The 11256-nt window shown below is 43.0% G+C and overlaps 3 protein-coding genes across 3 annotated transcripts; all 3 read right to left on the bottom strand.

The window, feature by feature from the left end:
* Position 1: 1 nt before the first annotated feature.
* LOC5503875 (pre-mRNA-splicing factor CWC2) lies at positions 2–1846 on the bottom strand. Its single transcript, XM_001624780.3, has one exon. The coding sequence runs from the start codon at positions 1462–1464 to the stop codon at positions 367–369; it is 1098 nt and encodes a 365-aa protein (XP_001624830.3). The 5' UTR covers positions 1465–1846; the 3' UTR covers positions 2–366.
* A 595-nt stretch (positions 1847–2441) lies between these two features.
* LOC116611676 (F-box/LRR-repeat protein 2) lies at positions 2442–3809 on the bottom strand. Its single transcript, XM_032372117.2, has one exon. The coding sequence runs from the start codon at positions 3723–3725 to the stop codon at positions 2442–2444; it is 1284 nt and encodes a 427-aa protein (XP_032228008.2). The 5' UTR covers positions 3726–3809.
* Positions 3810–6358: 2549 nt separating this feature from the next.
* LOC5503869 (tripartite motif-containing protein 2) lies at positions 6359–9641 on the bottom strand. Its single transcript, XM_032372116.2, has one exon. The coding sequence runs from the start codon at positions 8478–8480 to the stop codon at positions 6624–6626; it is 1857 nt and encodes a 618-aa protein (XP_032228007.2). The 5' UTR covers positions 8481–9641; the 3' UTR covers positions 6359–6623.
* Positions 9642–11256: the final 1615 nt, after the last annotated feature.

Raw genomic sequence — 11256 nt, forward strand, 5'->3', positions numbered from 1 at the left:
CACACTATATGCTTGAATTTTCTTAGGATAGACTCAGACATTACAAAGCAAGGGGTTGAATACATGGGCATGTTCACATTGCATACCATTACAAAATATATACTGTAATCCCTCTGAATACTAGGAGTGACAATGAAACACTAAGCCTCAAACTTTAAACAGGGTCTTGAAAGGGTGAAAGGAAACTGAGATTTACCTAAGACTCAGGAATGGTAATTTAGCTACCAGAAACGGGAATGAAATTTGAGAAACAATGCCAGACAGGAATGGGGATTAAAAAGAACCCAGAAAACCCTTTTAGGACTTCCCATCTAAGGTTATTTTGTATAAGGGACTTGTTAGTAACATGATCAATAGCAACTGGAGCTAATCATCAGCCTCATCCTCAGACAAGGAATCATAAGCACCAACAATTGAAGCCAGTCCCGATTGTCCACTTTCCTTATCATTCCTATCTTTGACTTGTTCATTAGAAGTCTTCTTAGAGTTTTTCACCTCAGATGTTGAGGTGCTTCCACCAGTTTGCCTCTTGGACCATGCGACAAGCTCTTCAAGAGTTTGCGGCCGTGCATCAGCCCCATGATGTCCTCCCTGAGCAGGATTCTGACCGTGCCCTCTCAAGGAAAACTCACTGATATCAGAATTTTGCCAAACTCCAGTGGGTATCGAATCCAAGGCATGTGATGAGTATTGGAAATCTGTATTTGGATAAGATCCCACTACTGAGCTACTGTGACTAGTTTGACATCTCTTTGGTAGATTATGCACATCAATTTGTTTACCGGCAGCTTCTAGGTACATCCTTTCATCAGCTTTTCGCTTCCTCTTCTCAACCCAAGGATTTGGATCTTTAGTCGCCCATCGAATATTCAAGACTTCGTTATCGTCCAATGACTGCCTCTGCATAGCCTCCATGGCAAATTCTGCACTCCCACGGAGCTTATATCTGACAAATGCAACTCCCTTGTGTTCTAGCAACCTCAAATTCTCAATTTCGCCCCACTCACTGAAATGCTTATATACAATGGATTTCATATCCTTAGAGCAGGCTATACCGCCGACATACACCGTGCGGGAGGCTTCGTCATCGGTATTGAACGACCCAACACCGCTTTGGTCGTCACGGACTTCTGAATGCCTTTCTCGAAAGAAGCAATCGCGCATTGTCTCCTGTTTCACCTTAAACTTTGCATCGGGTATCTCATGAATCCATGAACATTCAAACCCGAGTGGACAACATCCCCGCGCGAAGTTTAGACAAATCCCGGCGTCGTCTCTGTTCGTTCCTCGAGTCTCGCCGGCATCTGTGGTGATCTTACAACGCGTGGAGGCTTTCTCTCGGGCCTCTCCTGGCTTGTGGCGATCTCCAGTGTATTTATTATACCAGATGTTATAGGTTGACTTTGGTTTATCACACTTCTGTGGACCAACGGTTTGAGCTAGTTGTCGTCTTGCTTTGACCATTTCTTTCTTGTGTTTTACTAAGAGAGCTCCACAATAGATTCTTTTTGGGTCCTCTGTAGGAAAATAGTTGCGGATGACAAAATAGTTTTCCTTTTTTACAGTGGTAAAAATATACGGTCTTTGGCCACCATTTTGTTTTACTCCTTACCAGTCCCACGGTCGTTGTGTGCCACAGACAACCCCGAAAAATTATTTCCTTTATCAAAATTACAATCCCAATAATAAATCCCGGCAACTAACAGATATTTATGCAAGTTTTAAATATTGAGTATAGAATCAAGATGATACGATCTGAGCTGGATATTTAATAGTATTCGAATATTTATTTGGCCACCTCAGAAGAAAATGAGCATGGCACGGGGGCGGGAAAAAATGTCCCTCCTTTGCCGTGTCAGCCTCCCAGGGAGAGGGGGGTGTCTGTATGTTCTCCCTGATTCCCATTGGTTCCATCAAGGGGTGGATCCAAGTTTTAAAGTGAGTAGTTTCCATCCATGGAGACTCCACATCGCTAGGGGTGTTTGGGTAATGCCCCCCCTCGAGTCTCCTAGCAAAATCTGTTATCCCTTTAGCGAAGTAAAGTTACATACAAAATAACACGTTATTTAAATAATAATAATTTTATTCGAGAACTAATAATATTGATAATAATTTTATTCGAGAAATAATACTATTGATAATAATTTTATTCGATAAATAATACTATAGATAATAATTTTATTCGACACGATTAGGGAATCGTGAGTGGCATTTTCTGCACCTATACAAGAAGTCACATCTTGTAGATAGAAACTCGTACATCGTGCAGCTATACACAAACATCTTCATGACAATGCCACGTACATGTCACGCCGCGTGGAAAGAGATGGTGTCACGAAGTAGATTCACGTGCGGCATTACACATAATGTTTGCGTGATTCTGTGACGTAAGGACTCCAGGAGTCACGCCACGGTCACGCTGACGTCATCAAGTCGTGCACTTAAACAGGAGTCTCGAGGTAGTGCTGGTCTTCAATGATGGAGTCCTGGCGGCAGAGCCCTTGCCCTCGCTTGTTGTTGTCGTCACGTACACTCGAGGATATCGAATATCTATGCCTGTCAACCACAGCGCAGTTTGATTCAAGCTTTAGTTCAATGTTTGGACATTTTGCCGCGAAGCCGCATATGGCGGACTTTGTAAATCGCCTTGATGAACCGCCGTTTAATGTCTCGACGTTTTTAAAGCCTCCATCTAAGTAAAGCGCACCAAATTCCTGAATGATTTTGTCTCCGCTTCCTTTGCCGTTTCCAATTGACTGAAAGCCTAAGTATTCCAGCGCGTCGATTCGCGCTAGCTGGGGGAGAATTATTCTCAGTCCTTTAGGGCTAATGAGAGAGCACCATCCTAATTCGAGATACTCGAGATTTGAGGAGATTTCCCAAGATATTGACGTCATTGTCACATCATCAAGACTGGTCCCATCCAGTATCAAGGCTTTCAGCCGCTGACAGTTACTAAGCAACGCCTCTAGAGCAGTCCCCCTGACAGAGATGCATTTGCGCATGCTCAGAACTTCCAAGCCTCGACACGATGCTATGATTGACAGGAAATTGTCCTTGACCAATAAGCATTGACTAGTGTCCAGACTTCTGAGGTTCTCAAGTCTCTGGAATGTGCTCTCGAGTTTACCATTTTTGAAAAGCGCGTAAATAAAAGCGTCACATATTCCAAGCCAACGAATAGTCCTTATACACGACGCCATAGATAGAAACAGTTCTTGATCACCGTTTGAATAACGTAAGTCCAAACAATAAAGACCACATGGAAACACGAGTTTATTGCTAGTGGGACTGATCTCGGAATCTGGACTTACTCTTAGTTCAGTTGACTTCAGGACTAATTTTCTCAGGCGTGGGCAGTGTGCTGCAATCACCTTGAAAACGTTCGAGGTTATCCTAAGCCCGCTAAGGTTAAGTTCTCTAAGTCTAGAAACAGGGTTCTTTTTAAGAAACGCCTCCACTCTGTCCTCGCCCTTGAAGTAGGCAGTCATTACACTCAAATCCACCGTTTTCCAAAGTTGCAGGTCCTTTGCTACGCGATTCCATTGCTTACAAACGCGCGAGACTTGCAACAACTCACCAAGACGTAAATATGAAAAAACTTTCAATAAAACCGCTTCGTCCAGGCAGATAAACCAGCAGAAACCTTCAAGACTCTCGGCGGCTTCTTGCCGTTTTTCTTTCCCCTGGTACAAAACAACTGCTGATGTTTGCAGAAATATCATCACTTTAAAAAAAAAATTCCAGCTCTTTTCCACTTAGAAGATGGTAGAAACTTTGAGCAAACAATTTTTCATACTGGTCGCTATTTATACTAGAGTGGCAAGGTCAATGTTGAAATATGATCGTTTATGAACCCATATGAAGAATATCAGGTTTTCATTTTATCATGACTCAGGGCAGCGACAACAACCAGAGGTCACGCACTACTCGATATTCTAAGTACAATTTAGCTTTTATAGATGATTTAAAAACTCATAACTGTCAATGGCGTGGCCCTCCCTCGCGGCAAAGCAATGCGCGATTTCCGATAAGTTTCGGCTTCAGTATTTTTCGCTGGCTAATAGGCATTTGGCGACAAATGGCAAGAGTTTAGTATAGCTTCCAGCGATTGCCATGCGATTTGACATGTACCATAGCATGTGTACGGAAACAGCTATTTACTTAATTATCAAGAAAAGGAAATAATATCCTAAGGACTAACCGGCCTTAAGAAAACATACCGTTTAGAATCCCACAAGCTTTGCCAAACGTAAAATAATATTTCATTCCCTCTCTAAGCAAACTGCAAGCGATATGTTTTAAGCTGTTTTCCGCATTTTTTATGTATTTGTGAGTCAAGTACGAATTATAAGTAGAAAATTCCAGCAAAAGAATGCAATTCCATCGAGGGCGTCTAGTTATCGGTGAACAGTTTCAGTCTCAGCAATATTCGAAACAGTTTCCATTCCAGAGTTTTTATGATAACAAAAAAATAAGAAAAGAAAACTCATTGAGCTAATCGTTACATCCGGAATTTCAATCTTTATTCTTACAGAATGCACGAAAAGTTAACATCGTAATAACGCACTAATCGACGCTACCACTCCATAATTCACTGAGATATAGAACATACACAGCAAATGTTTTCAGCAGCTTTGCTTATGTGACGTCAGATACCACCGCCTGGCAGTTGAACAAGTTTTACATCCGGACAACTTCCGGTTTAAGAGAAAATAACGTGCGACAGTGATTACCAGTTTCCTTCGGTATGACGGACATCATGCTGGGTCAGTCAGTGGTCAAACCTGTCCAACTAGTTTTAATCCTTGCTTATAGTTACTTTTTTTCGCAAAATTTGATCCCACTAAAGAAAAATATATCCTTCTTGTCCTTAAGAAAAAATCTTTGTTTTATTCCACTAGATGGACGTATCAAGCTCAAAGAGTAAAGATTATGAGTCGGCATTCAGCATGTCGACTTGTAGGCGCACGACTTGATGAAAGCGACGTGATCGTGGCGTGACTCGTGAAGCGATTGCGTGACAGAATCACAACAAGCAAGGTCAAGGGCTCTCCCGCCAGACCTCGATAATTCAAGGTCAGCATTCAGCAAGAATTACCTCGAGACTTTTGTAGGTGCACGACTTGAAGACGTCGACGTGACCGTGGCGTGACTCGTAGATTCATTGCGTGACAGAATCACAACAAGCAATGTCAAGGGCTCTCCCGCCAGGACTAGATAATTCAAGGTCAGCATTCAGCAAGAATTACCTCGGGACTTTTGTAGGTGCACGTATTGATGATACCGTGGCGTGACTCGTAATAATTGCGACAATTATCAAGGCCAAGGGCTCTGTTTTAGGACTCGATCATTCAACATCAGCTTGGCGGGTTAACTATATGCTATGACACATAGCCCCAACCCAACCCCCCCCCCCCCCCCCTGCTATGGCTCTGTGATATAGTTTTGTCACTTTCTTACTCCAGAAAGTTGGGCAGCCCATAGTAAAAAAAATGAGGCTGGGACGGCTATAAGAGTCTCCTTCGCAGCCCCCAGCGGTCGGAGTCACAAAGCACTCCCCCCCCCCCATAGGGGCTGCTCAGATTCGAACTACTGGCTACGCTGCTGCAAACAGCATCATCAGAGCATTGGACAAGTCAAACAAGCATTTTAACCTCCCAGGACACTCTGTCGACCACTTAGACCGTAGAGTTTCTTAACACAACGGTTCTAATGACTCTCGCATCCAGAAAGAGAATAGAATTATTTTCTCTCTTGGTTGCAGAGCCCCCCTAGGTATAAACGAAAAGCTGTTCTTCGCATAGAGGCATAGATAATAACGATTTCTTTAAGGCGGTTTACACGGGATAACATGAAACAAATACTTTTCGCGATACATTGTATGGTAGAATGTTTCTGACCTTTTAACATATCGCGCAACACAACTTTCCGCGCATCATTTCACTCGGCAACATGTTGCGTGTTTTTTAACCCTCTTCAAAAACATGCAACACAGTATAACAAATATCTGGAAAGTTATTCCGTGTAACATTTGTTTTGCAACATGTCAGAATAGATACGATACAATGTATCGCGAAAAGTTTTTGTTGCATGTTACCCAGAGCGTGCCCCGCTCTAATTGCCTATTGTTCCTTGTTCCTTTGTCCGCCCGAGCGCGGCGCTGGCTTACTGCCTATTGTTCGCAATAATCAAAATGATCTAAATAAACGCCCCCTATCTAAAGAACGCCTCATATCTAATGAATGCCTCTCCCTTAGCTTAAAAATTTGTAACGCCCCTCTTTAACAAAAGCCCACCTCTATTTAACACGCCCCCACCCTACCCTCCCTCCCAGCTTAAAAACAAACGACATTTCGGTAATATAAATCAAATTTGATTAATCTGAGTTTGGCTTCTACTTGCTACGCAAGCTGTAATTTAACGTGATCCTGGCTGAGACTAGAACCCGGCAATATCACTCAATCAAATCAAAACACTTATCCAGCCAATATAACCAAAATAATGCTCTGATGCCGTTATAAAAAAAACAGGTATTATTGCTATAATCAAAATCACAATGGTTAAGGTGGATGAATCTCCCCCCCCCCCTCCCCAACCTTGAATTCCCCCCCTTGGGTCTACTATTGTGACACCTGCTCAAAGATGACCAATCTATGATTTCCCTTATCGCTAACGACCACCCGACCGTCTGGGAGAGCAGCTACTGCCTCAGGCCCACAGAACTGTCCGGGACAAGTACCAGGCTGTCCGAATTCCGTTATGAATGCCCCATCTAGAGAAAACACCTTGACGCAATCTCTGTTATAGTCGCAAACTAGGATGAACTGGTCTTTATAAACTGCTAGGCCTGAAGGGGCACTGAATTGGACGTCCTCTGTGGCAGGGTCCTCTAGGTCCTTCACGGGACGCTGGGGGTCTTCGAGGTCTTTATTATGGCACAAGTACCTCAGAAATGTCCCTTCTTTGTTAAAGATCTTTACTGTGTCGTTATCTGTGTCTGAGACGTAAAACAGACCGTTCTTGGAAATGGCATAGTTTGGGTAATCAAGCTTATGGTCACCGTAATCTCCAAACGCGAACACGAACTCGCCATTTTGGTCGAACACTTGAATTCTGTTATTCGCCGTGTCCGCAACAATTATCCGACCGATACGATCTATGGAGACTCCGTGTGGCGTTCGGAATTGCCCGAATGCCTTTCCGAGCTTTCCGAACTTGTGAATTAAGCTTCCGGTTGACGTCATGACCGTGATTCGATGCCTTCCCCTCTCTGCGACAACTAAATTTCCACCCTTGTCAAACACCACCCCAGCAGGGGAGAGTAAGGCTATTTTGCGACCCTTCTCTGTGATCACGTGAGTAAGTACCCGGATGAGCACGCCATCGGGGGTAAAAAGCTGGATCCGGTCGTTGTTATAGTCGGCAATTGCGATGGTGCCATCATTTGCTGTTGCTATGCCAACGGGGTCCTGGAAATTTGTGTGTGCCGTACCCTTCCCCCCTAGGGACGTTTGGTAGACGAAATGTGGGATTACGGGGGTGGTGTTCGTCTCTGTTTGATTTTCCTTCACATTGGATATTTGGTTCCAGGACTCTGGCTCACTTTTCCAGAAATTTGTCTCGGAATTTGAGTTGATATCTGAGTCGGACGCGCATTCTATCGACTCGTCATCTGAATACGCCCGGGACATGTTCACTCCAGTATCAGAACTGAAATCCATACCGTCTAACCTCTTTGTCCTGATTTCTCCGACCTCCCCAATCACTAGATCCTTCATCAGTTTAAGAGGGCTGCATATACTTCCTGTTTCCATGACAACATCTTCTGTTGTCTTCCCGATATCCTTGTGGGCTACTTCAGACGCATTATGTCCGTTGATGTCCTCCTTTTTCAAAGCGCCTTTGGCTAATTCTAAGCCTTTTGTGACCTCGTCTATCGCTGAACGGAGAACACATTTTTTAGTCTCTACGCTTTGGCTCATTAAGTTCTGGTTATCTTCCAGACAAGAAACTAGCGCATTCTGTTGCTCCACTATCAGCGCTTTTAGCTGCCTTGTGCGCGATAAAACGCGCTCCTTTTCGGCCGCTATCTCTTTTCTCTTGTTTTCGAAATGCGTCTCGAGTAGTTCCATTTTTTCTTCCAGGTTCTTCTTCTTCTTCTCCACTTGTGTTAGGATTTTATTGAACCTCTCCCTTGTTTGGGGGCTTGCTGGCTTGTGGTCTTTATAGTAGACGAACTCGTGAGTCTTGTGACTTAGCACCGCGCAGTCACGACATATCCCCTTGGCGCACGACTCACAATAGAACTTCATTTCCTCACAGTCATGCTCTTCACACAAACCAAGCGATTTACGCGCGGTAGGTGATTCCGACTCCCACAACTCGAGTTTATCGGGAGCAATTCGTTGTCCATTATTTAAAATCCTCAACAGATCCCCATAACTTAAACACACATGTCTCTTGTTCGGGTGCATCATGCAGAACGATGAGTCCACCGAAGGGAAACTGTCGCTACTTTTCACCGCGCCGAATGGTGCTGGAATATCGGATATAGAGCTTATCTGTGTAGTGCCTGTTTTTCTTCCCACGTCGTGCTGTGGTTTGGGGTTGATATTGGCGGAAAGACCGTCTAAACTCGGCTAAGACTCGATAGCAGGTTTACTAGTACAGTGTGATCTATTTACGTTCAAAAGACCGGTGTTTTCTTGAGGAGGCGAACGTAAGAAGTGACAACACTCGGGTTTTCTTCGCAAATCCGAAGTCTCTCGCAGGCACAAGTCACATGTGCATGAGTTCATTATGGCGTGCTTTTAGGGTTTAAATGAGAATGTTTTTAGGCTTGGATGTGCGTGTCTCGCTATGCGAAGACTCTAGCGATTAACGGTGTCTATTCAACTCATTTAACAATTCGCGACAAAGGAGGTCTAAGGTCAAACAACACGCTCAGTCCACATGACAATAGCATGACAAATTTGATAGAATTGACGAACAACTTTTGATTTCTAGATCAATTCAAACGGAGTTATTTCCTTTTTTACCATAAGTTTGCGTACTTTGGCTTTCCTTTGTACCGTCAAAAGTTATTTCTTAAACCACCGATTTTTTTTTCTGCCAAGCGCGTGATTGATTCCGTGATTATCGATCTCGTGCCTGACTTCACAAAAACAACACACTTTTGTTGAAATAAATATCCTATTAACAAATCCATTGAAAAGGTCAATATACCCTGGTTGGTTCCAGAGCCTAGCAGTGATTTACTTCCCACCGTCAGGTCTAAAAGTATTGTTATCATTAGTCCATTAATTGAATTATGGAATTGATATTACACTATTAAATTAAATATTTACTTGATGAGCATAAATGAAGAAAGGGAGAGCCTAAGACCTTGTTTTCTCTTCATTCGATAAACAAACCTGAAATCTTCGGTTTCCATGGCGGGATCAAAGATTAGTTGACGGCTTTTTCAGATAACAACATGCCGAGAATTATTGAAAACTAAAAAACTAAAGACTGCCGTTTTGCAGCTTCGCAATTCGAAGCTGTTTTTGACTTTGCCTATTTAGTTTGCTTGTGGGAAGGCATGCTTTCAGCCAAATATTGTTGTTTGTGAAATAGTACAATAGGCTGGGCAAATAACAGTCTTTTCCGTAGTGTTTCTCGGAGATGTACTTGAATTCGCGGTTTTGGTTACTTTTGTGCGAAAACCTGGAGACGCGCAGCCTTTGGGGCTCTAACAAGCTGCAATTTGATTGGGCAAATGAACAATATCCGCACCTCGACACAAAGAACGAGAAGAATAGAGACAAAAGAACTCCTTTGTAGAACAAAGATAATAGGAGACAAAGCAGCTGCGTACCCACCTTTAAGCCGGCTCTCCGGAGTTTCGCCGAAATTCCGGAGAGCCGGCTAGCAAGCTAACGAGTCTAATCTCGGATCGCGGGTGAGAGGCGCGGGTGCGGGTAAATAGGCGCGGTTGAATTATTAAATCGTTCTTTTTAATGAACACTGCAGAACTGTAGACTCACAATCTCGATCCACACCAACCCACGCCGCTTTCTGAAACCTAACCACTCCGCTTCCGTGTAGATCTCATACCTATTGAAAAAATAACAAGCAACCGCGACTTCATCCGCAAAACAAGAGAAGCCACACTGATAGCTCTGTACAGGCCCCGAAATGATCTCAGGACCCGAAACGATCCCAGGACCCGAAACGATCCCCAAAAGTTCCCCAACTGATCCTCGGACCCGAACCGATACCGAGGAGTCCCCGAAATCAACGCCAAGGAATTGCGGTAATGGACAAAGGGAAAGCAGAAGAAACACTAGCAATTTTAAAGCATAATTTAGGGTTAACAGCGACTCGATTTCCAAACAACGTGACTTAAAAATATTAAATTACAACACAATACTTCTATTTATTACATTGCCCGGCGTTAAACCCATAAACAGAGTCCAAAACAAATACAGCATAAACATAGCACAGCTTTGCTCAGATCAACCAAACTTTTGACCTTACATCACATCTTAACATTTTGCGGTTCCGACACATGACTCTGACACTATAAATGAGAGTCTCATTTCCGGTAAACATCACCCCTAAAATTATTCTATTAAAATTATACTATTATTTATCTGACAACCAAACATGTATTTCACCACGAAATCCTTGTCCACACGAGCGAATATTTACCGACACATTTTAGGCAGCCGGTTTGGCCGAGAAGATGGAATGACAAAAGCACACTGAGTAATACACTCGAACAACCCTTCTACTTCCGATGCAAAATATTAAGAGGATGTGGCTTTTGTTGAAAGCAATATTATGTGAGTTTTGAATTCCCTCATATAGTCGTGCGTACACCCCGGCATGATATCATGATATGATAGGTCTTTCATTCACCGAAAACAAACATGCCAAAAAATAACTTTAAAACATTTCGCTTCCTATGAAAAGCGGGATGTCCTATCTGTAAAGACTTTCTTTTATGGCTTGTTATGTAAAAATTATTTACCCACGCCGGGTTCTTCAAATTACTATCACAGGAATTGTTAATTTCTGACTCAACCACTGATTTCCCCCGCAGTCGTATATTAAAATCTTAATACTATAGTTTTAGTTAATGTAAATTTCCTTTTAATAAAACAAACAAAGCTAAATGTTTCATATGTTTTTAAAACTGAAAGCCGATCCTTACACATTCCTTTAGTTGTCCATTACTGTAATTCCTTGGAGTTCATTTCGGGGACTCTT

The sequence above is a fragment of the Nematostella vectensis genome, chromosome 12 (assembly GCF_932526225.1).
Source record: "Nematostella vectensis chromosome 12, jaNemVect1.1, whole genome shotgun sequence".
Classification (NCBI taxonomy): Eukaryota; Metazoa; Cnidaria; class Anthozoa; order Actiniaria; family Edwardsiidae; genus Nematostella; species Nematostella vectensis.